Below are 27169 nucleotides of genomic sequence, written 5' to 3' on the forward strand. Positions count from 1 at the left end.
ATGCTGTGAGCTGCTGCAGATTCCACATCTCTTGCCTGCGTGAGGATGGAGGAGGAGGCTACAGCACTGCCCAACTGGCACTGGGAGGGGATGTGTGGAATTTGCCTTGCCCAGTGCAGAGACTTCCCAGTATCTTATCTCAATCTCCCCTCTTTCAGCTGAAAACCATTCCCCTTCATCCTATCCCAGCCCTTCTTCATCAAGAGCCCCTCCCCAGCTTTCCTGCAGCCCCTTTCAGAACTGGAAGCTGCTCCAAGTTCTTCCTGGAGCCTTCTCTTCTCCAGGCTGAACCCTAAAGGGCTGTTCAGGACGACTGAGCCCTCCGAGCTGTGTTCCTGCCCGCGCACATCTCTGACTCCGGGGGCAGATTCCTGCCTGCTGTAAATCCCAACTTGTACGGCTCCTTTTGGTAAATGCAAAATTGAATTCTCTTTTTACTACACAGCTTGTTTAGCTTCCAGATGGCAAACCAACGTGAAGTAATGGAAGTGCAACGTAGTTTTGTTATAATGGATATGTAAACGGGATATTTATTCACTGCAATAGACTGCTGTGAACCATATTCCAGCAGTAACCTTTTAAATCCATCACTTGGCTGCACATAAGTGTGGTCTGAAAGAGTCTTGGAGGGAATTTGCTTTTTTTCTGCAGGACTTTTTATAATCATTGAAAAAACGGGGATGTTTTCCATCTTCTGCCTTAATGTGTGAACTGGGAAATGTCAGTGAAAACCCTGCCGAGGGTTGTGGTTTGGGATTTTTAGGTATGTTAGGTTTTTTTTTCACCCTAACACCTTTCTAAGTGCTCCCTGAGCAGTCTGAGAATGTCTCTGATAAGACAACTCACTAAATTTCCCAAAACTCAGGTGATTTGGCTGCATTTAGGAGCTATGTTGAATTGTTCGTATTCCTGTGTCGCACGCCGAGTGCAGCCAGGCCATTCCCGCGGTCCTGGGACTCCTGATTCCAGCATCACCCGTTTTGCCACACCTGTCACCACCCCATTTGCGTTTCCAGAGGTCGGCGCCTGCTTGTAAAGCACGTTTGTTCTTCCCCTTCGCCTGTGGGATTCTCCCACTGCTGTGTGAGTGCGACACCGTCTCTGGCCACTGCGTTTAAAGGGCAGGGTCTGAGGTGGGACATGGTTTGCCCAGGGAAGCGCCGGCAGCCAGTGTGGTGGATGCTTTTGGTTTGATGCTTGATGTCTGCGCAGCAGTTGTAAAGGAAGAGAACCAAGTTCCCATCAAATTCTTAATCAAAGTGAACGCCGAATCCCTCAGACCGTTCCTTGGGTGCGGGCCGGCCCCAGAGTAAACAAGTGCTTTGGCAGAGACGCGTGGCCTTATTTTTAATGTGCCCTTGCGAAGCTGTTGGCTCAACGCGGTCTTGGCTCCCAGCTCCTGACCCGATGCGGGAGGGCCGGGGGTGTGCATGTGGAGCACCAAGCTGGCAAACCCTGAGCAAGCAGGACAGCCCCTAGTATTGAATTAAACTTTGGGAGAAAACAGCTCCAAGTGAGCTGCTGCCTCCAGGCTGCCCCTGCCCAGGAGATTCCAGGGAATCTGGATCCAGCTGCTGCATCTCCGTCCCCCACCTCCTGTCTCAGTGTGCTGGCACTTGGGGAGCTCCGCTTGGAGCTCTACGTTCAGTAAACAGCAGGGATGGTGGGCAGAGAGGGTGGTGGGCTGTTTGCAGGTGGAGGTGAAGGTTCCCGGCAGCCGCACAGCCAGCCCTGTTCCTGGCTCCGGGCTCCTCCTGCCGCTGTGGATGCTATCGGTCTAAAACGTTATCTTGCTACATGCAGCTCCTATTTCCTATGTTGTTGCTGGATTTGTAGTTCTAACACCTCAGCGCGCTGCTATTATCTGCAACATCCACCAGGAACAGCAGAGGATTAATTGTGCTCCGATCACTCAGAGCCTCAGTGTTTGCAGCACCTGGACTCGTGGCCGGCAGCGGGCTGGCACCGCCACGTGCCGTGGGACGGTCACAGCGCCGAGAGGGCAGATAAACTGATGTCACGTCTGCTGGTGATGTACAAGAGCTTCCATCTCTGCTTCACGTCCTTTGAACCCCAGAGCTACTGAGCAGCGTTGCCTTGAAGCTTTGCTCCTACTTTGTTTATAACTGTGCCCGACAGATGGATTTTAACATCGTGACCTCTCCTCAAAGAGCTGGACTAAGTAAATGCTTCGCTTTAAATATTGAAATAGTATGATTATGCTTGTCAGGAAGAATAAAATAGCTTTGTAACTCTTGCAACCTCTTTGCCACAGCGCATCGCTCTGCAGACGCTGCCTGTAACACGGCACACGAGCTCCCTGTGCTCTCTCAGGGTGAGGAGATGTTAAAGGAGGAGTGGATCTTACTCAGGGTTGATCAAGGCAGGGTACTGGATGCTGACAAAAGCCAGAGGTCTGCAGGTGCAGCCTGAGGGGGAGCAGGGAGGGCTGTGGCAGTGTGAACCCTTGGAGGGCTGCAGCCCCAGAGGAAGATAGGTTCCTGCAGAATGAGCTGATGCCCCTCCCCAGCTTTCCTGGCGCCCCTTTCAGCACTGGAAGGTGCTCTAAGGTCTCCTCAAAGCCTTCTCTTCTTCAGGCTGAACAACCCCAACTCTCTCAACCATTTTTCTAACTTGCCTTCGTGTGGTTTTAGCCAAGTTGCATTCACAAACATGTCATCTGTCATTAGTTTTTGGTTGTAACTTTCCCTCTCTGCGCATTCGTAGCAGAAGTCAGAGCCAGAGCCACGCAGAGCCAGGCTGTTCTAATTTTGCGCCCGCATCATAAACTTTTAGCACAATAGAAAGAAATATAAATAGTATTCAGTCAATTAGAGTGTCCTCTTATCTCGAAGTCATTTAAATTGTAACCAGGAAATATGAGCTCACTGCACATGAGGAGTTTCTAATTGGTAAAAAACATTTACAAACCCTTTCCGATGGGAGTTTTAGGAACAAGTATCTTGCGGGGACAGACTCCAGCATTTCAGGACTGACACAATGAAATACGGGCTGTGATTCTGCAACTTCTGCTAGATGAGGAATAATAACCACGTGTTTGTTACGCTGTCTTCAGATTCAAATTGAGCCTTATCTACAGAGCTTTTGCTCTATCATGCAATGTTTGTGTTGGGCAATTAGTTAAGCAGACAATTCTTTTTGCTTTCCATTAATTTGCAGATAATGGTGTCTCCCAAAGTTAACTTCAGCTTTAGCAAATGGTGATGTGTTGCCAAAGTTCAAGCTTTCTTGTTCCTTTTTATAGCATCCCTACAGCAGCCCCAGCATCGTGGGGTCGTCGGTGCTTGAGGAGAGTCAAGTGAATAAGGATCACCACGTTTTCAGCTGCACGGTACCAAACAGCTATCAGACACCTTTGGATGTTCTGATGGTTTTGAAGTACCAGTGGCCACACAAACAAGCCCATCTTGACCAAGTCGCTACTAGATCTAAGAGGAGTAATGAGCAAGAAATTGAAGATATTTATTGAACCCAAATTTTGCAGCGCTCCCCCTCCACCAGCTAACATCTTGATGCTCTGATTTAACGGATTTCCTGATTTTAAAAGGTTGGTTTTAGCACCCTCTGGAACAGTTCCTGATGCTGTTGCTGCTTCTGCAACAGGTTCTCCGTCTCTGTGTTTCTTAGGGTCACAGAACGAGGTCCAAGGTAAATTATGGGGATGTGAAAGGGCTTCTGAGAGATCCGGTAGCCACCAGCTAAACAAAATCAGAAAAAAAACTGAGCTGCGCCAACAACTGAGGTCCCTGAAAAAGCCTGGAAGTAAAATGGCTGTAATTAAAACCTGAAAGCAGCGACTTCATAAAGAAGTAAACGAAGAGGCGGGCTCTTTGTAAATGATGATCTAAAAAGTGTTCTGGGTTGCGAGGCCTCATTTCAAATGTATTCATTAAATAATATTTGAATCATTTACCAGTTTGAACTCTACTGCACTGCTAATATCTTCAGGGGATTTTTTTCCCCCAGTAACAAAGAAGCCTTTGTTCCTGCTCGGAGCTTGGGCTGTGCCTTGGATATGAGTTGGAAACCCGATAGCCTGACATCGCTAGAAGTCTTCGAGCACAATGTGAGTTGTCTGCAACCGGGATTAAATCAGGCCTTTTGTACCGAGATGCTGAGGGGCCATGGGATCTGGGAGAAGCGATGGGTACGGATGGCAGGAGGTTTTTAACCCTTTGTGCCTGTGGTGAGGAGCTGGGAGGGTTTTGCTGCTGCGAGCATTTGCAGGGAAGGCGGGTACCGGGGCTGCTGCGGGTGCTGGTCGCTATCGCACCCGAGAAATTCCTGTTGAAAAGCAAATAATGCCTTACGTGGAGCGGGTGAAATCCACCCCAAGCTGAGCTGGGATCCCTGGCTGAGGGATGCTGGTCGGCACGGCCGCCGTGTCCCGCTGCCGGAGCCCACGCTTGCCGCCCTCGGGATGGCTCCTCACCACCTACTGTGGGCAAAGGTGCTTTTCACAGAATCACAGAATCACAGAATAACCAGGTTGGAAGAGACCCACCGGATCATCGAGTCCAACCGTTCCTACCAAACACTAAACCATATCCCTCAGCACCTCGTCCACCCGTGCCTTAAACACCTCCAGGGAAGGTGAATCAACCACCTCCCTGGGCAGCCTGTTCCAGTGCCCAATGACCCTTTCTGTAAAGAATTTTTTCCTAACGTCTAGCCTAAACCTCCCCTGGCGGAGCTTGAAGCCATTCCCTCTTGTCCTGTCCCCTGTCACTTGGGAGAAGAGGCTTTTCGAACTGGACACATCAGGGCTGTGAGCCAAGGTTTGCCGGTGGCTCAGAAATGTGAATTGTTCTGTAGAATCGTGTGAGGTAACTTGCTAAATATTAAATACATCATTATTTTGATTTGCGTGGTGGCTCAAATTCTGGGCACCATGTTCTGAATCATTTCTCTCGCTGGCAGGACACGCAGCTTGCTCTTCAGACAAGACCAGGATCCTGGGACACTTACACAGGGGGCACCATGAACCAAAGACCCCGAGTGCCTGAGAACACGCTGGCAGCGCTCAGCAGACATGAGACAAGAGTGAAAAGCAAGGGATGCTCAGACAGGCGGCCCCATGGGAGGGTCTCCAGGAGAAGCCAACCTGGTCCACGTTGGGTGAGTTTCTGTGAAACAGGGACATCTAAAACTATACAGCAGCCCCCGCCGGTCCCCCAGTGCCACTGGGATCTGCCAGGGCAGCAGGACACTGTCTTGTGAGTGATGGAAAGGAAGGAGATGCAAACACAGCAGGTGAAATGTCGTGGGATTTTGGGGTGTAAAAAGGAAGCACTAGGATGAACACTCCCTTGAAGCTGACATTTAGGGAAAATTAAGTCATCAGGACTTTACAAAATAGCCTCTGGTCCACCCATTTCACAATAGTTCAATTTATAAGATGATGAAAAATGAATTAACTCCAGTGGTTTGCTGGCATCACCCTCAGTGAGCAAAACTTTCCAGATGCTCAAAGCCCATTCCTGCTCCTCCGAGCTTACAGAAATTCCCACCTGAATCAAGTTTAAGAAAACAACAGAACAAAGTCAATCATACAAACTCCATCATAAAATACTGAGGAGAGTTAAACACCGGTTATCCATATAGAGAGGTACTATTTTTTATATATGTTTTACTGAGTTATGTTAGGAAATATAAAACTTTTACAGTTCCTGCAGCCCAACTAATTCTTTTGTGCTGTATATATGACCTAATTTCTTTTTACTTCCCCTCCCTCCAATCAAATGTGTGATCCTACAATGTGTGTTTTAGAGATGAGAATTTGAAAGGGGGGAAAAAAAGCCCAACTATAATGCAATTATCACAGATGGGAAGATTTCCTTTAGTGTTTCCTAGCATTTTCCAGTCTAACCGTACACTCTCGATGCTGCATTATTTTAGCAGTGCCCTGCTTTTTAGTGATCTAAACTAGAAAACAATCAAATGCATTCAACGCGTATGCTTAAGTGTCCCAAATGCCATAAACCCTCTCACCTAGCTGACAGAAACGGGACCCAGTGCATTCTTAGTAGATGCAAAAAAGCTGTTTGCAATGGAAAAACACACCAACATTGCAAAAATGTCAGGATCTGCACTGAAGTATCTGAAAAAACCCCAGGAAAAATATGAAGGATGCAGAGATGTACTCCAAGTAAACCAGCTGCCCAGCTTTGCAGAAGGAGCAAACAGAAAGATCCTTGGGAAGGGCCGAGTTCTGAAATCGCTGCCGGTCCTTGCTGGAAGTGACTGGAACAGTTTGAGTCCCTTAACTCTTATTATTCAGTTATGCAGTTTTTAAAATGGGAAGCAGTCAAGTGTCTCAAGGAATTTGTTTCAAACCTTCCAGAAAACAACATTGTTGGCAAAATGAAGCATGAAATATTCACATCGGTAAGGCGAACTTTTCAGAAACCGAATGCAAATCAGGATTTACAGAGGAAATTGTCTTTAATCTCAATCACAAACCAGTCACCTCCAGACGCAGGGAAGCACGAGGAGTGACAGAGGAGGTGGGATCCCTGCACAGTTTTACACGCTGCCTTTTGGCGCGATGCCCAGAGCTGCCCAGCTCGGGAGGCCAGTGGTGAGGTTGTGCCTGGAGCGAACACCCTGGAGCTGGCGGAGCCCTTGCGATGCTGCCCCTTCGCCCCCAGCGGCTCCAGCTCTGGGCACGTGTGGGGCTCCTGGAGCCGAGCTCCTGCCCCTGAGAGCTCTTCCAAACCCCAAAGCTCCTTAGGGTTCTGAGGAGTCAAGGGAGGGGCACACAAACAAGCACCATCTCCTCTGGAGAACGCGTCCCTCGCGATCCTGCTCCGCATTCGCTGTCGAGCTCCTCTAACAATTTTATGTGTTTGCCCTCTGTCTAGTCACCCTGTTCGCTCTGGTTCTGGAAGGGAGGAGATGTGAAGTTTTCCCTCGCTGTTCTAGGGAGAAATGTTGAAACCCTTCCCAATAACATCAGCCGCCGGACTCGGGGATCTGTCCTACGGCTGCTCTGCAAAGTAACCGTTGGGAACCCAAGTTCTAAGGGCAGGACCCATCCCTTGGGCTGGTACACAACGCAGAGCGGCAACCAAACGCTCTTCTGTATTGTTCCAGATGGCTGCGCTACCAAACCCTGTAGAGGTTATTTAGCAGCTAAAATTTATATACCTGGAGCCTGACACATTAATGAAATGGCATCTTAATAGAGCTGGGGGTACAATCACCACAGGAAAAGTAAGATGTGGTTTTGCTCGATGGAATTAAAAGGCTTATTGCTAATGGCTAGCTGGGCTGAAGTTTTTCAAGCATATGGGCTTGTTTTGTACAGTTTATGTGGTGGTTTCTTCGTTAGATTCTCAGTGGTAATGAGCCCACACAGTTGATTGCTGCAGGGAGGAAAAAAAATCATTCTGAATAGGTTTGCTGAATAATTATGAACTGAGCTGAACTCTTACATTTGCTTACTAATTGTATGGTTCGTGATGTTTTATGTATGATGCATTCATTTTGTTAAAAAGGGGGGTTTTATTGGTTGTTTTTTTTTTTTTTTTCGCTGAGCAGCAATTTTTTCAGTGCAAGTTCAACAGGCACCGAGCAAGGAGGTGAATTCAAGTCTGATGAATTGATGTTGTCCGAATTTGAGGTTTCTTTTTTCAAACATCAACCCCACCATTTGGTTTTCAGAGCTTGCAATATGAAACCCCAAATTGTGCTATTGTCTCAAGAGGCGAAATAAATGAATCCCCTCAACTTTGGATTTGGCAGGAGCAATTACTATTGTTAATTTAGAAACTAATCCCCTGCAGCTACAACTATTTCAATAATGCCTTTCCCTGCTTCCCCCGCCCCAAGATGACCAAACCCCAAAGACTGAAAGTAAAAATATATTTTGTAAAACATATTTTACACTGCTCAGTACAATTTGAGAGAGGCTTTTCCTGCCTGTTTGGGTGACTGGGACCCTCTGTGACCAGAACAAACCCGCGGGTGCTGGTCGCAGCCCCGGGGCACTTAGCCCAGAAACCAGGGCTGAGCCACCTTCCAACGTTTAATAGCAAACGTTTGCACCACGGTGCGCAGAGCATCGCAGCCAGTGCACGACCTCACCATTCCAATCAACTCGCTGCTTCTACTGTCAAAATATTTAGGCTGATATGATTTTCATATTTGCCAGTGGCCAGTTCTAAACGACTCCCAGCACGACCCGTGCAGTGCTGAGGGTGAGTTACCGTGCCGAAACTTTCAGAGCAACTTTCCATTTGCTCCTGAAAATCTGTCTTTTCTGAAGCATTTGGTCTCTTTTGTGTAAGCCAATGTTATAGGAGGTATTGTGCGACTCTGTACTGGCAGCACTGGCACTGAAGCACCAATATTGTTTTGGTTTACAATGCTCTTACTTGTTCTGTTGCGCCTACTGTTTAGATTGGCACTCTTAAAACTAATCCAGCTTTTTTCCTTTTCTATTTTTTTTTTTAAATAATTCAGTTCTTAAGTTGGATGCTATTTTGACCAGAAGAACACTGGATAATAGGCGAATTCTAGTTTACACAACGAATTATTACCATTCCATGGCAATAACAAGTCACAATGCAGAGCTGAGTGCGTGCCACATCTGCGCACAGCTGGGTACCACTTCTCCATGCGGTTCCTTCACGCCCCTGCAGGCTTGCCCTTGGCAGCCACAACCCAGCGCGCAGCAGAGATGTTTGGAAAACATCTCCTTGGGAGCCAAACCCGGAGCAAAACCTCCTGTGAGGTACCGACTTCAACCAGTTCCCTGAGGTGACAGAGAAACCGCTCCCACTTTAATACTAAGAGACGAGTGTCCTCGATGAAAGTGTCTCCTTCTTCCTATGTTCAGGAAAGGGCGTTAGATACCATCAGCTTTGTGTCCAGCACAAGGCGTGGATATGCGGCACTTTCTGTGCTGCCAGAGCCCCTCACAGACCTCGGCTTGAGCAGAGGGAGGTTTGGGGCAGGGCAGGGGGCACGCTGAGCACGTTGCCCAGAGCTGCACAGAGGCTCGTGTGCTCCACAAAGCTGTTTTTGCACTGGGGCACAGCCTGGTGCCTGCAAAAGTCAACAGAGGAGGGGTCCTGGGGCAGCTGGGACAGGCAGCGAGCCTGCAGTGGCTCTGAAGCTCCTGGAGCTGAGCTGATAGGCCGGAGCAGGGACTCCTGGAGGACCAGACTATGGGTGGCGTTAATCTGGAGTCCTCAGCCCAGGAAGGACGTGGAGCTGTTGGAGTAAGTCCAGAGGAGGCCACAGAGATCATAGAATCACCAGGTGGGAAGAGACCCAGCGGATCATCGAGTCCAATCATTCCCATCAATCACTAACCCATGTCCCTCAGCACCTCGTCCACCTGTCCCTTAAACCCCTCCAGGGAAGGGGACTCAACCCCCTCCCTGTTCCAGTGCCCAATGACCCTTTCTGTGAAAAATTTTTCCTAATGTCCAGCCTGAACATTCCCCGGTGGAGCTTGAGGCCGTTCCCTCTCGTCCTGTCCCCTGTCCCTTGGGAGAACCCCTCTGAGGGCTAAATCCTTCCCAGGGCGGGAGGATCTCCTGTGTGAGGCCGGGCTGAGAGAGCTGGGGATGTTCAGCCTGGAGAAGAGAAGGCTGGGGGGACGCCTTAGAGCAGCTTTCAGGGCTGAAAGGGGCTTCAGGAAAGCTGGGGAGGGCTCTGGATCAGGGATCGAGGCGACAGGGTGAAGGGGGATGGCTTAAAACCGGACGGGGGGAGATTCTTCCCGCGGAGGGCGCGGGGGCCCCGGCGCGGGCTCCCCAGAGCGGGGGGGGCCGCCCCGTCCCTGAGGGCCCTGAGGGCGCGCCGGTGCGGGGCGCGGGCGGCAGGGGGCGCTGTGCCCGTGCGGAAGGTTCCTCCGACGGGGCGCACGCAGGCGCAGAGGCGGCGCGGGGCCCAGGAGCCGCCCCTGCCCCGCGGCCCGGGGGGCGGCGTGCGGGGTGCGGGGTGCGGGGTCTCTGCCCGCTCCGTCCCCCCGCGGCCGCGGTTCCCGCCCCCCCCGCGCCCCCTTTGTGCGGCCCCGCACCCCCCTGTCACCCCGCTAAGTAATAATTTCCACGTCCAATTCCATTTCTTCTCCGGTTCTGAAATCTCCGAGCCGTCAGCAAGGAGGATAGTTCACATGAAAACTAATTACACAAAATCAATATTTAATCACAGTGCAGCATCCTGATCCTGCAGAAAAAAAAAAATCCCTTTAAAACTCTCCTGCCATATACAAATGCTTCGCGGCCGCTTATTTATAGATCTCATTTTTTTTTTTTTGGTGGGAGTAATTTTCATTTTTATATATATATATATTATTTTTTTTTTAACTATCGACATGTGCGAGCCGCGCGCATCCCGAGCGCCGCATCCCGCCGGGGGCGCTTAGAGCCCGGGTCCCGGGGGGTGTTTTAGAGCCCGGGTCCCGCTGTAACGCCCGGCTCAGCCCCGACGGGGACCGCCTCGGGAATGCGGGACCGGGTCCTCAGTCGCTTCCAGCCCCGCTGCCGCCCCCCGGTGCGGGAGGGATGCGGGAGAGGCGGTGCCGGTCCCCGGTCCCCCACGGCCATGTGAGGACCGGGTAGCACGGGTCCCCGGTTCTCCCGGTCGCTCCCAGCCCCGGTGCCCCGGCCGCAGGGGGACTGGTTCGCGCAAAGTAACGTGGGTTCCCGGTTCCATCGGTCGCTCCAGGACCGAACCGGCCAAAGTAACGCGGGTCCCCGGTCCCCTCGGTCGCTCTCAGTCCCGGTGCCCCTCGCCCTCTCCAGGACCGAACCGAGCAAAGTAACGTGCTGGGTCCCCGGTGCCCCCGGTCGCTCGAGGACCGAACCGGGCGGAGGTAACACGGGTCCCCGGTTCCCCCGGTCGCTCCCAGACCCGGTGCCCCTCGCCCTCTCCAGGACCGGTCCAGGCAAAGTAACGCGGGTCGCCGGTTCCCTCGGGTCGCTCCGGGACCGAACCGAGCCAAGTACCGCGGGTCCCCGGTGCCCCCGGTCGCTCCGGGGCCGGTCCGGGCAGGTCCCGCGTGTCCCCCCGCCGCCCCCCCCCCCCCCCCTTCGCGGGGTCCCGATCCGTGCGGGGCGGGGCGGGTCGGTTTTTCTTTCCCCCCGCCGGATCCACCTTAAGCGCGAGCCCCGCCCCGGCGGCGCCGCCGCTCATTGGCGCAGCCCCGATGGCTGAAATTCATCGCTGAAATGCAAAACTTGTTGCCGCTCCGCCAGCGCCGGGCGAGAGCGAGAGGGAGCGCGGAGAGGGGAGCGCGGAGGAGAGGGGAGCGCGGAGCCGAGGGGAGCGCGGAGCGGAGCTGCCGGCCCCGCCGGAGCGGAGCGGGCGGCGATGCGGAGCGCGGCCCCCGGGCCCCCGTGAGCGGCCGCCGGGGCGGGCGGAGGGCGGCGGGCGGCACGATGTGAGCGGGGCCCGGCCGTGCCCTCGGCGGGGAGGAGGCGCTCGAGGATGTTCGGGCTGGAGCAGTTCGAGCCGCAGAGCGGCGGCCGGAGCGGCGGGCAGGCGGCGGAGCGGGGCTTCGGCCAGCCGGGACTGAGCATGAGCGCGCACTTCAAGGCGCCGGCGTTCCCCGCCGACCCGGCTCTGGGGGCGCTGGGCGAGCCGCCCCTGCTGGGCGTCAACATGAGCCTGCCCGGCGACGCGTACGGCTTCGGCAGCCGCGGCCCCGCCGAGCTGCACGGCGGCGCGGGAGCCCCGGGAGCCCCGGCAGCAGCGGGAGGAGGAGGCGGCGGCGGCGGCGGCGGCGGCGCGGGCATGCAGCCCGGGGTGCACGGCTTCTTCGGCGGGCAGCAGGCGCACGGCGGCGCCCTGCACCCCCACCAGCACCCCCCGCCCTTCGGCGGCGGCTTCGGGCCGGACCCCGGCGCGTCCTGCGTGCACGGCGGGCGCCTGCTGGGCTACGGCGGCCAGACGGCGTTCGCCGACGGCTACGAGCACATGGCCGAGAGCCAGGGCGGAGAGGGCTTCGGGCAGCAGCGCCCCGACTTCCAGCACCACGGCGCCGGCGGCTCCAGCCACGCCGTGCCGGCCCCCTGCCTGCCCCTCGACCAGTCCCCGAACCGCGCCGCCTCCTTCCACGGGCTCCCGGCCGCCGGCTCCTCCGAGCCGCACGGGCTGGAGCAGCAGCGGCGGCTCCCGGCGCAGGGCGGCGTGGACTCGCTGGAATACAATTACCCCGGCGACGGACACTTCGAGATGCCCGTGTTCTCGCCGTCGGAGCCCGAGGGGCAGCTGCCGCACTACGGCGGCGGGAGGCAGGTGCCCGCGGGCGGCGGCGGCTTCGCGGGGGCGGCCGGGCTGCCCCGGGGCCCGGGCCTGGCCGTGGCCAAGGCGCACCCGCCGCCGCCGCAGCAGCAACACGGCGTCTTCTTCGAGCGCTTCGGAGGGGCCAGGAAGATGCCGGCCGGGCTGGAGCCGGGGCCCGGCTCCCGGCACCCGCTGATGCCGCCGCAGCAGCCGCCGCCGCAGCCGCCGCCGGGCCTGCTGGCCAGACAGAACTCCTGCCCCCCGGCCGTCCCCAGGCAGCAGGCGGCGGAGCCCGGCGCCCCCAACCCCGGCCTGCAGGACAATGGGCCCCTGATGCAGAACCAGCACGCGCAGTTCGAATACCCCATTCACAGACTGGAGAACAGGAATATGCATCCCTACGCCGACCCCGTGTTTAATATGCAGCACCCTCCTCCGCAACAGCCGCCGAATCAAAGACTGCAGCACTTCGATGCCCCTTACGTGAGCGTCGCCAAGAGGCCGCGCTTCGACTTCCCCGGCAACCCCGGCGTCGAGCGCTGCGCGTCCTGGGCGGGCGGCATGCACGGCCCGGCCATGGAGAGCCACCTGTCCCCCACGGGCTACCCCGGGCTGCCCGCCGACTTCACCCCGCCCGCGCCCGACGCCTTCGGGGGGCCGATGGCGCACGGCCCCGAGCACCCAGCCATGGCGCAGCGCCAGAACGCGGCCCTGGTGATGAAGCAGATGGCCTCGCGCAGCCAGCAGCGCCTGCGGCCGCCCAGCCTGCAGCAGCTGGGGCACCACGGCGAGGTGGGGCCTCCGGGAGCTCTGCCCCCGCCGGCCTTCGAGCGCGAGCCCGGCGGCGGCGGCCGCGGCGGCTTCGACCCCTCGACGCCACACGTGGCTCCCGACGGCGCGTGGTTCGCGGGGCCGCCGCCCGCAGAGCTGATGCCGCGGCGCATGGCGGGGCCGGGGTTGCCGGCCGAGGCGGCCGCCCACGAGCTGGGGCTGCAGCCGGGCGGCTCCGCCGTGCTGTTCCGGCCGGGCGCCGGCGGGCTGGGGCTGCAGGAGCCGCTGCGGATGGCGGGCGAGGGGCCGGCGCAGGCTCTGCCCTCGCCGGGCATCCACCCGCCCTTCGCACCCGCCATGGGCGGCCTCTCGCAGCTGCAGTCCCCGGGCGGCGGCGTGGCCATGCCCAGCGCCCCCGCCGAGCGCCGCGGCCCCGCCGACTTCGCCGCCCAGCCCGGGTTCCCCTTCGCGGCGGCCGCCCGGCAGCCCTCGGCGCACGGGGCCGCGCCCGCGCTCAGCGCCTCGCCGGGGGCCTACCCGCCGGCCCCCTCCGAGTTCCCCCCGCCGCCGCCGCCCCGGCCCGCCGCCAGCAAGCTGGGCGCCCTCTCGCTGGGCTCCTTCAGCAAACCCGCCAGCAAGGACAACGTCTTCGGGCAGAGCTGCCTGGCCGCCCTCTCCACCGCCTGCCAGAACATGATCGCCAGCTTGGGCGCCCCCAACCTCAACGTCACCTTCAACAAGAAGAGCCCGGCCGAGGCCAAGCGCAAGCTCAGCCAGGCCGAGCCCGACCCGCCGCCGCCCGCCGCCCCAGACTATTTCCCGGCGGGGCCGCCGGCGGGCGGCGGGGGTGCGGGGAAGGCGTCGGGGGCTGCCCCCCTGCTGCCCGCTGAGAGCAGCCTCTCGCCCGGCTACGCGCTGGAGCCGGCGGCCGGCGGCGAGGGGAAGGCGGGTGGCGGGCGAGGGCGGGGACGGCGGAAACGGGACAGCGGGCACGTCAGCCCCGGCACCTTCTTCGAGAAGTTCTCGGCCACGGAGGGTGGCGGGGCCGGCGTCAGCCCGGGGCAGCCGGCGGTGCCGGTGGCGGCGGGGGGCCCGCCGGGGGCCGCGGGCGCGGAGCGAGGCGGGGGGACTCCCCACGACAAGCCCCTGACCTCGCCCTCCTGGGGCAAGGGCGGCGAGCTGCTGCTGGGCGAGCAGCCTGACCTGATGTCCTCCCTGGACAGCGGCATCCAGAGCGTGACCAAGTCGGACGGCAGCTCCCCGCACGTGGACTTTCCCGACGAGGTCAGCACCAGCTACGGCAACGAGGACGAGGTGTCCTCCAGCTCAGACAACGCCGCCGCCTCCAAGGCCACGCGCAGCCCGCTGCTGGGCGGCTCGCCCAAGCTGCCCCGCGGGGAGCACGCACTTCTCAATGGACAGAAGCCCCTGGCCCTCAGCCTCCTCAGTACATCTACCTCGACCCCCGACAGCTACGGGCTCAGCAGCACGGCGGGCGCCCACCCCGGCACGCCGGGCATCGAGCAGGTGCGGACCCCCACGAGCACCTCCGCCCAGGAGGAGATCCACCCCTTGGAGATCCTGCAGGCGCAGATCCAGCTCCAGCGGCAGCAGTTCAGCATCTCGGAAGACCAGCCCTTGGGGCTGAAGAGCAAGAAGGGCGAGTGCGCGGGGCAGAACGGGGACAGTGACCTGGGCAGCTGCTGCTCGGAGGGCGTCAAGGGCGCCATGAGCACCATCGACCTGGACTCCCTGATGGCGGAGCACAACTCCACCTGGTACCTGCCTGGCGAGAAGGCCCTGATGGAGGGGCAGGAGGAGGACAAGCCTATGGCACCCTGGGAGAAGCCCAAGCCCACGAACCCCAGCAAAGAAGGTATCTGTTGTCCCACGCGGGTGCTGGCCCACGGGGGAACAGCGGGCTGCTTGGGAAAGGGGCGGTGGTGGGTTTGTGGTCCAAGGATACTGGGCACACGCCAGCCCCTGGGCTGCTCCACTCCTGTAGGGACCTCAGGGGGTGCCGGGTGCCTTCCTGCGCTGGGCTGGGGCTGCGGGATGCTGGGTGGCTCTGCTGGGGCAGCTGGTGGCAGGGATGAAGTGCCTGCTGTCCATCTGCCCCACTGCCATCCCTGCCACCAGCCCTGTCCTGCCTCTCGTGGAGCGCCCGCAGAGGGCTGGGGTAGCGTGGGTTGGCTTGGGGCTGGCGGGGTGCTGAGCAGAGGGGCTCCAGCCAAGCCCCAGCCCTGCTCCCACGCCTAGGGTGCTGTGGAGGGGGGCTGCAGGGGAGGGGTGCGAGGAGGGGGCTCCCGCAGAGCCCCGGTGGGTTTGGGTGCCAAGGAGGGGGCTCCTGCAGAGCCCCGGTGGGTTGGGGTGCCAAGGAGGGGGCTCCTGCAGAGCCCCATTAGGGTTGGGGTGCAAGGAGGGGCTCCCACAGAGCCCTGTTAGGGATAGGGTACAAAGAGGGGGCTCCCGCAGAGCCCTGCTGAGGATGGGGTGCCAAGGAGGGGGCTCCCGCAGAGCCCTGTGCTGACTGAGCCTTCCAGTTATTTCCCTCAAACTGTTAATAGAAATCTCCCTAAACCATGAGAACACGAATTTGTCCGTGGTGCAGTCCCTCCGATTGCAGGTATTTCCCTGCTTTGCACTAAGAGCAGTGTGATAGCAAACTGAAAGGCTCTCCGTGTTTTTTTTTCCTCTAATAGAAAGGCAATTTAAATTAAGGCTCCGGGTCTGCTGGTGTAAAACTTGCTTAGTTGACAGATGTTTAATTTCGACATTAGTTGTCATTTTTGATCCTTCCGCGTGTCCAGGGGGCATCATCATTCCCTAAGCTCAGGAAAAAAATATTTTAATGGAAAGCCCTCTATTATAGAAGCTGTTTAAGATAAAGCTGATTACAGATTCAATTGGTTTCTATTTTATCTTATCAAAGCCGTATTTTCCACGCCGCCTGACTGTGTGTGTGAATATTACAATAGATGCACGTGCAAGTACCTGCTGTATGAACACACACGGGTGAATTTTTGGATGTGCTAGAAGTCCACGGGTGTAATTTACACAATATAAACTCATTATTCATGCCTAGGAAAGTTGATGTTTTGATACCACTAGCTAGGTCGGAATAGTTTCCATTACATCAGGTCATATACGCTGACTTTTCACAGTCCTCGGCATTTAGTAATTTCGCTAAGAAAGGTGTTGGGAAAATCAAAAGGGAGCTGGTTTGGAAACCAGGCGATTTCCTACCCCCGGTTCTGGTTGGCTTTCCAGCTTTGGCTTTCTGAAGCGTGAATCCTAGCCCCCACGGTTTGTCTCTTTGTTCATGTTTAATGCCCAGCGCAGGAGACTCTCATTTCAAGCGGGAGTGTTTAGCATGCACAGCAGACTCTAGGAAGCCCATCAGCATTCTCCATGCTTCACCCAGGCAAGGACATAAATTGGTTTGTTTGGGGCCCTTCTTTTCCATTTTTAAATGGAGTTGCACACAGCATCCTTCCTGGCCCCTTCTCTTTTATTGTTTCTTGTACACAACATCTAGATCTGACTGGATCAATAGCTAGTTAGCACAAATCACAGTTCCTGTCACTTCTACCTTGGCAGGCTTGAACACATCTACGTCCTCTCCCAACACACACACACGTACCCCCCCCGTCGTGTGTGCACTCACACGCACACCCATATGCAGATCTGCACACTGGGCTCTACTTAGAAGCTGGTTTTCAGAGAGTAACTTATTCTATAGATCTTAATTTCGTGGTTTAAAAGAAGAAAAGCCTGAGCAGTGATTTAATCCTTAACAGCACATTTATTAAAAGTATAATTTGGCTTAAAATGTTGCATATTTTGTGTATGTGTGTCATATGGAGCGGTGCTTTCTTTAACGTCTTTAACAGCACTCCTACGTTCACTTTGATCACCGCTATTCTTAGCAACATCTAGTGAAATAAGTAATTGCTTTCTGGTCGCGATAACCACAATGTTGCTGTTAAAACAGTTCATCACTTGGAAAGAAAACCATTTAATCAGCGTTCCTATATAAGGATATGTTTCAGTATTTCAGAGGCTTAACATAAAATAGCAAACCAGTTTCACAACAACGCACAGAGGCACTCGTTTTGTTTCACACTTTAGTCGCTTGAAAGGTTTGAATGGGCTGGTTCCTCGGATGAGGAAATTCATATAGAGCTGCAGAGAATTTACTTTAACTGTTGTTGGAAGTGATAAAGATACAATAGGTGAGACAAAAAATGCCGTTCTCCTCGGTTAGGAGAAATAATTTGACTTTACATTGCCGTACGCCTGAGTGTTTGAAACTGTGTTTGAGAAAAGGCTTTATTTATAAAACTAGGGGGTTTTATACCATTTCAGCCGTCTGGGATTTGCATCCGTGGTGTTTGCTCCAGCAGTTCTCCGGCGTACGTACTCAGGGTGGATGCACAGGCTGCCGGCAGCGCTCCTCCAAATCCCGAGCAGTTCCTAAACGCGCTGGATGCTGTGCAGGGGAGGGTTTGCTTTTTCTTAGCAATGTGAAATATTAAGAGGGAGATTATTTGTAGAGACCCAAGTTCCCTCACCAGCACGTTAACATTGTTAGTGGGCTTCTTAATTACACCTGCCGAGATGGGAGGCAAAGCGGTCCGTGATTTGTTCCTATTGTGACACCGGCAGCTCTGTGGGCTCCGGGCAGGGTGGAGCGATGGATGCGGGGTGTCGGGGGGCACGTTCCCCGTTGTTGGAGCGCTGGGGTGAGGGTCAGGGAGCAGAGGCTCCTTCTTCGCTGCTGGCTGTGGAGGGGCATCTTTGGAAGGAACAGGCTCCTTGCAAGACAGCAGGATTGGGAACTCCAAATACGCTGTTAATGCTCAGATTACAGGGGAGTAAACAACTTGTTTGAGTTGTTTTAATGGCTGAGCAGCTTCCTTCTAGCTCATCTCTTTTTTTTTTTCTCATAAGGGCATTAAAATGATTTGCTATTATCCCCCAATCTGTGAGTTTTAAAGGTGGGTGGGAGCAGGTCCCGTTGCTGCAGACACCTGTGCTGGAGGTGCCCCTGCAACGCGTCCACACCTACATCGTTACTGATCCTCGTTAGCGAGTTCTGTGCCTGTGCTCACATGTTTGAGTGTAACGTAAATAATGCTTGCTGGTCCTTGCTGAAATCCTCTTTTCCATGAGGTGTTTTGTCTTGATACATCATTTCTCCTACTAACATGTTTTATGTGAAGTGGCTGATAGTTCTTTTTTTTCCCCCCCAAAAAATTCTTTCTACAATTTCATGTTTCCTTCTGCTGTGCAGCTAGAGCTGAGAGGGAGATATGATAATACCATGTCTAGAGGGGTCGTATTGACTTCCAGCACCGCAGCTCTAGCTAACAAAGAATAACCGGATCACATTCACTTAAAAACCCAAGGCCAGTTTAATGGGTTTTTGCTCTGTTTGGTTTGACTGAACCAGAACAATTTCCCCTTCAGTGAGATGTTGATTAGTATTCTCTAGAAACCCAGTAATTAAGTTCTGGTGGGCTTTGTTTTTAGCTTTTAATTGGAATTTTGGAGGTCCCGTACTGCGGATGTCAGGTGAAGACAATAAGTAACCTAGAACCAATGCAGGTGTTGGCTGGGCAAAATGGGAATATATTTGGTTTCTCCCCTGGCTGAGTTGAGGGGCACATATAGGGCAGCTCTGTAGTTTCCCTGCTTTGAGGGTTTTGCTAATATTCTATCATAACACCAACCCCATAGCTTGAATGAGCCAGGGGGCTGAAACTCTTGATGAAGCAGCGTGGAACGTTTGTGCTTTGCTACCAAATCTATTAACAAAGGTCAGATTTGGTCCAGATGCAGCGAGGAGCCTTTGTTTTCTTCCTCTTCCAAGCACAGGCTGCAGCGGGCTCTTATTTTAAATACTGCTGAATGATTTTAGTGGCATGGGATGAGGTTTGTGTACCAAGACTGAGTTTGTCAGACCTCTTGTGAGGTGTTTGAAGCGCTTAAATATCATTGCAAGCAATATGTGATTTAGAATGGGTTTGTGCCGTAGGAAGGGTTGCTGGGAATGAGTTCCCTGTCGAAGCTCAGCGCACTTTGCAGCGATGGATCGGTGATACCCGCTGCTGCTTTGTTTGCTTGAAAGGGCTGCTTAAACTTACACAAAGAATCTGAACAGTCATTGAAAAAAAAAAAAAATGTTCCCTTTGCCAAGAAGTTCTGCGATGGGCTCTGCAGATATGAAATCCAGGTCTTAAATCAATGATCGTGGTTAGGATGCAGGTTTATGGGGACAGGCTACTCCCATCGCATGTTGTGGGGGAGGTCAGCATGCATCAGGTTTGAGTCGGAGATGATCTTTTGAGCTCTTCTGACCTCTTAAAAAAAATTATCGAGAGGTTGCCCCTGCTTGGCTTGGTGTGAATGACAGCAATGCTCGATTGTTTACTGGGACTGACTGCCGGGTTGAATATTTCCTGCTAAGAAATGGTCCCGTTTAGAAACGTTTCCCTTTGTTTTATAAACGTTCTGCAGCGGGGTGTTTGTAGACCTTGATGGCAAATATTAGAGAAGGCAAGGGGCGGTGTTTTCAATATTATTTGCCACTGCTGCTGTAACGCACTAAGCTATTTAATGCAGAAAGTGGGTGAATTTATTGGCATTTCAGTAACTGCCGTAACCGCTCCATTTGCCTCTCCCCCCGTCCATCTGCATGTTAAGTTCTGGTCTTCAGCTTTACCTGTTCTGCCCATTTTAGTGGACGGTCTGGCTGTATTTGAATTGCTGCAGACCACAATTTGGTGCTTTCTTTTCTCAGAGTCTGTTATTTTCTGCCGGCACGTTTCACTGCGAGGGCAGTTTGAACAGGGCTGGTTTGCACCCGCGCAGCGTGGGAGAGGGCAGGAGGCAGGCTGGGGGGAGAGATTTCTTGAAATCGGTGTGTGAATGTGCTTCAGATCTTTATATATGATGTAAAAGGAAATGAATTAGGCTTAGTATTTATATATGAGCATAGATGAGAGCATGGATTTATTCTAATCTGGGATGCATTACACTATGTCTGCTCTTAATTTTTACCATCCAATACTTGTTTTTTTTTTTTTTACCAATGACCTGATGGAATGCTGTGCCATAAAACTGCCAGGGATTTTTTTGCTAAAATAGTTATTAATCAGCAGTTCCTACAGATATGGTTTGGTGTTACTTGTGCGGAGTGAAGGAAAAGGCATTAAAGAAAAGTCTAACCTAAAAGTATACAGGCTGCTTTTATTTGTAACAGCTGACTTCCAATGTTCTGTAGCAGGGAGAGCTTTTGGTACAGCGAAATGTCTTTATGTGGCCGCATAAAATTTTAGTACCAGACAAATTACTGTACGTTTTCGGTGTGGGGTTCCTTGTGCGTTTCTATTACATACAAGCGTGAGCAGAGTATCCACAGAAAGTGTAAAGCCAGCTCTAAAATGAATCTTCAGGTGGCCCAACACATGCTTTTTTCATGCTAAACATACTGAAGTCCCCTCAATGGTTTCAACAGGGAATTCCTCGAGCACACGGAGAATATCAAAAGAGAGCGGTGGAACTGTGAGGAGTGTGATCCATCCCAGGTTTGTCAGTGGCATTAAATAGATTGTCCTTAATGTGTCTTGGGCTGGAGTGCTTCATACACAAATGATAAAGATAACGGGTCAGGTGCCTGATGCCCACCCGTCTATCGTGGCTGCTGCTCCAGCCGCCTTCCTCTTCGCTCCATTCTATTTTTTCCATTGAAAAATCTGCACCCCGGGAAGAACAAAGTTTGCACCTGTAAATACATCCTTATAGAGATTTTTAAGATTGATGTGTTGGGTTTTTTTAAATACAGAATTACTCTCATTTAATTTATTTGAGGGGTGTTTTTAAGAGAGCTTCTTTTAATGAGGTGCATTGAGAGCGTGGCTTGCTTGTGAGCTTCTTCAGCATCGGCTCTTGGGTAAGGGGCACAAGGCAGGGAATCCTTTGGAAATGAAATATAGAAAATTCCCAGAAACTCAAGGTGTACACTGACTTTCCTGATTTTGGTTAGATTTCCTAACTTCTAAAACACAAATCTGAACCTTTGCTATTCTGTAGGTTAGACCCAGTTTGTACACCCTGATAACTTGGCTGGCTTAGGTAAAAATACTGATATTCTTTGTTGTTCGCTCCTTTTCCTTTGCAAAACACTTCTGTGTTGGTGCAGGTCTGACATTATGAATTATCAGTGACCTTTTTTAATGCAAAGTTGGAGTTTTTTTAACTAATTTAAATATATTTTATGGATTATGTGCCAATGTTCCAAAGCCAAATACCTTTTAAATTTAAATCTGAGAATGAACAGTTGGAGGTCTAATCCATTGATTTTTACAAGCTGACTTTCTTAATACTTCAAAGAGAACATCTTTGACGATATTGCTGTGCTACTCCCCTCCTCAGCACCCCTCCTCTTATCTCCCACCCAACGCCCACTCAGAATTCTAAGTCTTCACGTTCTGCTTTGGGCAAATGACAGAAGTGTGTGTGTGTGTGGGGAACGCGTTTTCCTTAGTTGATGTAATTGCTTATAAGACGTGATGATCTAGAAATGAGCTCTCTTGGTGCTGCACTCTTTGTTTCTATACTGATGCAAAAAATATTGTGGTTACTGCTTTACTAGCAGTTTTCTCCCTTTACCCAAGTTATTGCTTGTACTGTTATAAAAAAATATTGTAAGAGTATTTGTGTTCAGCAGCCGTGAGCTCTGGGCTGGTGCCCTCTGAGCCACTTGACTCAAAGCTAGAGCGCATCCCTTTCCCACAGGATCGGGGCTGATCCATGCTGTCCATTTTTAAATGCAGTTTTTCCAAGCTTTGCCTTGCCTCTGTTAGGCAGCGACTGGTTTAGCACATCTTAGGGTTTCACTGCCCAAGGTGCAGGTATGTACCAGTCCCGGGAAGCTCCTGAGGATGAACCCTCTCCGTCTGCGTTCTCGCTTTCTGCTGGGAGCCTTTGGTTGGGCAATTTCTGTCTGTCTGTTTTCAATTTCGGGCAATCTCTTTTGTGTCTGTCTGGTATTTTAATGTAAAAACACAATGCATGACATTGTGCCGTCTAAATGTTTATTAGCTTTTAAGATTTGTCTCAAGAAGCCTTTTTTTGTTCCGTAAGCAGAAATCTGGTTACATTTAAGTGCTGTTGTGATAGATTTATTTTTTTTTCACATTAAAATAAATACAGTTGATTTGAGTTCAATCACAAACAGCGTGTGTGCGCTCTCAAGGGTTCTCTGCTGGAGAGCATCGTGATGGAGATGATGCTGTAGCCTCTGTAATGTCCAGTTTGCTTCAACTTCTGGAGATTTCTTCCTCCCGTTGTCTGTTTGGAGCATTTAAAGATCAAGATAAGGAAACTACTTTTCCACCTGTTTTTCTTTTAACTCGCCCACCTTCGTTTCTGACCCCTGGGCCTTTAGGACTTGATACTCTTGATGACAGAAAAGCCTGTAATCAGTCGGTAGTTGGGAGGCAGCAGGTTTTTTTGTGGTGCAGTATATGTTTTCGCATTAAGTCTGCATTTAACTTATTTTGTAAATTAGTATTCAGAAAACATTAGAAAGCATTTGTATTGCTAATAGAAAGATCATCCTGAGGCTGAGGAAGCACAGTTAATTGAAAAAGCATCCGTTTGTAAAGTGAAGAAAATTTTAAAACATTTCATACCCTAATTAAGAATATATTTCCAATTTAAAGTGGAGGGTACTAATGCGCTGTGTGAAACAAATACAGTAAAAACCCCTGGAAACAGTCATATCCTCCCTTCCTCCTCTTAATCCTCTCCCAAAATACAGTTTAAGGAGAAAGATAGGACTTATTTTAATGTAGCCTGAAACTGTTTTGCTAGAAAGATATGAATTGATCTGTTAGTGTAGGGAATGAAGGTTGGACTGGGGTTATTACCCGGTCAACATTTTAGGATCTCTTTCCTAGAAAAATATGCTATTTTTTTGGCAGGGTGGGTATGATCTTCCCCTATAATGACGTTTTAAAGCAGTTTGGTCTTGGGTAGGAGAAGTCATGGGAAGCAGAGTGAAGGATGTCGAAGAGGCACTGATGTGAACGCATTGCAAGCAGCGTTGGGTCCCTGGGGACTGGGACTGAGCGTTCCCTCCCCGGCCACTGCTGGAGGTGATGCTCCGATCGTCTGTCGATGAGAACAGGCGGAGAGGGAGCGTCTGCCTGAGTGTTCCCATCTCCTGGCTAGATGGCACAGTCGGTCAAGTCATCACCATCGCACTTATGGATACTTGGGTTTTTGTTTGATTTAGATCGCAGTGGAGTCTGTATCCAGGTCCTTCTTTATTATTATTTTTATTATTTAAGATCATATTTATTGCACAATAAATTGACACAGTGCTTTGGAAACCTGGGAGATGTTCCCACCACTGACCGTTCACAGTCCAAATGAGATAAATATTGTTTGTCCACACAGCCACCGGTTTACTGGGGACTGGTGAGAGTCGGTAAAACCAGCAGCCGCGTGGCCGAACAACCACTGTGCCACTGGAGCCGGGCTTGGCAGAGGATGCTGGTGGGGTGTGTGGTGGGTCCCACGCTGGTGGAGCTGGAGTGACCCCGAGGATGAGTCTGGGCACTTGGGTGTCCGGCGGGATGGAGCGTGCAGCTGGGATTGTGGCTGCAGTGGTTGGGAAGTACATGGACATAGTGCATGGAAAGGGGGAAGGAAGAGCTGAGAGCACCTTGTCCCGCTTGCTAATCTCATATTTGGTGCATTTGGTGGGGATGGTGTTCCTCCTCTCCTGGAAAAACAACCGAAACCCCAGTTATGGCTCTTCTGTGCGAGTGAATTCCTAAATGAATTTCTTAGTCTGAGCAACAGGAAAAGAAACTGAAATGTTGTGGAAGGAGTTTAATATGAGGTGGGTTTTCACCTCCTCCAGCTGCCTGGGGATGGAAGCGGTGGACTGGTGGGCTCTTTCCTTGGCATGGGAGGATCCTCCCCTGCCAGGGCCTGATCTCGAGGTGTGTGATGTGCACCCAGAGCAGTCCTGATGTCACATCGCTAGAAACAGGGCATCCCTCAGACCTGTAAGGCAGGCAGACAACATTTGCATTTAATGTTACCAGTGTTTTTGATCTGGCTCACTCGTTTTGTTAATTTTTATGCATTAATTTTTAATATTTTTATAATTTTAATTGTTATGCTGAAAAGGTTTTTTTAGCCTCATCTGAAGAGCAGCCCAAATACAGTTTTAGAAGCAAAAAAACCCCAATAATAAATGTGGCTATTGTTTTTATCCTTAAGAAAAAAAGACTACCCTCGTAATTGCAATGAAAACTACCACAATGTATGAGACAATACTTCTGAAACATTTTAAAAATAGTGTTATCATTCACAGTGCAAAGCAGCTGGCATTTTACGATGGAACAGATTTTATTGTTGTTGGATATAGGGTCAAACACTTGCAACACATTCTCGATTTAAACAAACCAAAAACACGAGTGCTTTTTTTTTTTTTGAAGATAAAATTGCTATGATTTTTTTTCCTTTGCTGGATGCTGTAGTTCCCTTCTCTACCCCTAAATATAGGCACACGCTGTGCTTTTTGTGCTGGGAGAAGCAGCCAGGCAGCCCAACTCCCTGTGCTCTCTTTACCCTGCTGTCGTTCGAGCGGCAGAGGGGAAAAATAGAACTGTCTCAAATGTGATTAAAATCTCTTCCTAGCTATTTCGCGATAGGCAGATCACCAAAACCAGAAAGAATAGCAAAGCACTGCTTCATTCTGGTCCTTTTTTATTAGCTGCATTGGCTGTCCGTGGGAATTTTCCCACCGTCGCCTGTTAGCTCGTTGTAGCTGCTGCAAAGTGGGTATGAATTGGGGTGGCTCTAAAACTGCTGGGGACTGGGGCCGAGGAGAACCTGCAGGGAGCTCAGGGGAAGCTTCCGTTACTTGGTTTGCCATTAATTTTAAACTTTGTGCATGGAAAGTAACTTTACGTATTGCATGGCGAAGCAATGAATGAAGTTCGTGGCTGTGTCCTGGTTTTGCTGATGGGAGCTGAGGTGCTATGGGGAGCTGCAGGAGGGAATTTGCTGTTTCCAAGCGTGGGGCTGCTGGGTGCTCGGGGTTCCTGGGGGAGGTTTTTGTGGTTCCGGCTATGCCAGGGCATCCAAAGGTGCAGCAGAACGTTCGGCTGTGGCGTGGGGTCTGGATGCCCTGGGCACGGGGGGATTAAAGCTTCATCGCTTTGTCACACTCCAAATAATTATCCAAATCCTACTGTATTTTGTGTCGCTTTTTCCAGAGTGGTTTATGGCAGCCCTGCTGAAAAATTTCAGTTATAGATAAGAGTAGATTAAAAGTCTTTTCCTTGCCTCAGACAAGTGTGGGTTTTGGAGCTGGAGCAGGATGCAGGTGGAGAGACTGTGGTACAATTACAGTTTTGTGTCTCTCTATTAAGCAATGAAGGGTTGGTTGCTGGCCTTAAATTTGGAATGAGTTTACTGCAAAGCTTAAAACAGAAGTAGATTCCTGTAATTACTGCTTTGCAGTGAGGAGTATAGCTGGGTAAAGGGAATAAAAACTGCTCATTGTCCAATTGTATTTCCATAACTGCTGCACTTTTAAACATCTGTTTTGAAAGATAATTTATTTGTTATACTGCTTTTCAGAAGGAAGCTACTAAAAGTAACACGGGGCGGGGGGGAAGAGGTAAAGAACGTCAAATGAAGGATGCTTAGAAAATATACAGCTTTAACTTCTTATGTGAACCCTGCTAAGTTACTTGAAGAATCGGTTGATTTGTTTGTTAACCACACAAGGAGTCTTCTGTTTTGGTTTGTGTTTAGTTGAGTTTGGGATATTTGATGGTAGAATTTAGACTTTTGAAAACTGCAAATGTTCTGTTTGCCTGTATTTGTACTTGTATTTGCTCAGGCAAAGCTGGTGGAACAGGGTGCACTCAGTCCCAAGCCTGCTTTTTCTCTCACTCCACTTCATTCTTATTGCCTGATGGCAATAGAACAGACAAACTTGGATTGTGGCGTCAATGGTTTAAAGGATTCTTTAGATTATATTTTGTTTTAAATAGTATGAAAGTATTTGTTGTGAGGAATGAGCATGATTTTTTTTTATGATGATAAAAATAGTTTTTCATAGCCTACATTTTTTTTCTCTATATGTAATCATAACTGTTAGAGCTCAGAATATCCCTGTGCAGGGATAATCTGGCACCATTTTGCTCTTTGTACGTGTTTGGGACTGTGCACTGCACTGAACAGGAGCTGTTTCTGCTCCACGCGAGGGAGAAGAGATGGAAGTCCAAACTTTTTCTTGTCCCTTAGGAAAAAAACCCTAACCCACTTCCTTTTTCTTCTCCCTCCTCAAAATTTAGCTCTTATCTTTAAGGTGGAGGGTTTTTTTCCTACCATCTTTTAAGACGTGCTGTGCTCTCCTTTCTCCTCCTTTTTTGTGGAGCTTCTCTTGGAATCTCTCTTAAGGGGTTATATTTGCAGTGTTTCTGCAGGCTGCTCCTGCCTTCCACAGTGGTCTGGCCAAAATAGAAATGTGAGAAGTTCCCATTACTGAGCTGTTAAAGAATACTGTAAATGGGTTACGCAGAAAAAACCATTTAGATAAAAATGCAATTTTCCCTCCCGCATACCCTGCAAAGAATTAATAGCATATTCTTCCTAAATGGCTACTTCTGTATTATATTTTCACCTTAATGAAATTCTTTGCCAAAACAGGAGTGTTTTATCTAAAATTTTAGAGCAAAATGGATCTATCTTTATCCCCAGTGCTCCCTGCCTCGTGTTAAATCCTGCTGGAATGGCTACTGGTTGCTTCTCTGGGTACTTTATGGATGTTGGGCTCCAAGGTCAGTGTCGCAGTTTAACTCTTCATCTCTTTGCAGGGTGTGCATCACAGGGCACTTCTTTCCCATCTGGTTTCACATCTGAATTTGTGCTTTCTGCTGGGGTGGTGCGGGGTGTGACCACCAGCTGGGCTCTTGCTGGCTCTGCTGATGCACAGGAGCAGCTCTTGAGCGATGCTGGCCCTGTCCTGGGTGCAGGCAGGTGTCTCTACTGGGGTTATCACAACCTTCCAAGCAGGTGTCATCAGCGACCAGTC

The 27169-nt window shown here is 51.7% G+C and overlaps 1 protein-coding gene across 1 annotated transcript in view; it reads left to right on the forward strand.

Moving 5' to 3' along the window:
- Positions 1–11410: 11410 nt before the first annotated feature.
- The window catches only part of MN1 (MN1 proto-oncogene, transcriptional regulator), a 37832-nt gene continuing 22073 nt past the window's right edge, over positions 11411–27169 (forward strand). The window contains exon 1 of the mRNA XM_069871325.1: positions 11411–14911. Coding sequence (XP_069727426.1) covers positions 11467–14911 — 3445 coding nt within the window. The 5' untranslated portion in view covers positions 11411–11466. The remainder of the gene's footprint in view (positions 14912–27169) is intronic.

This window comes from Phaenicophaeus curvirostris, chromosome 17 (assembly GCF_032191515.1).
Source record: "Phaenicophaeus curvirostris isolate KB17595 chromosome 17, BPBGC_Pcur_1.0, whole genome shotgun sequence".
NCBI lineage: Eukaryota > Metazoa > Chordata > Aves > Cuculiformes > Cuculidae > Phaenicophaeus > Phaenicophaeus curvirostris.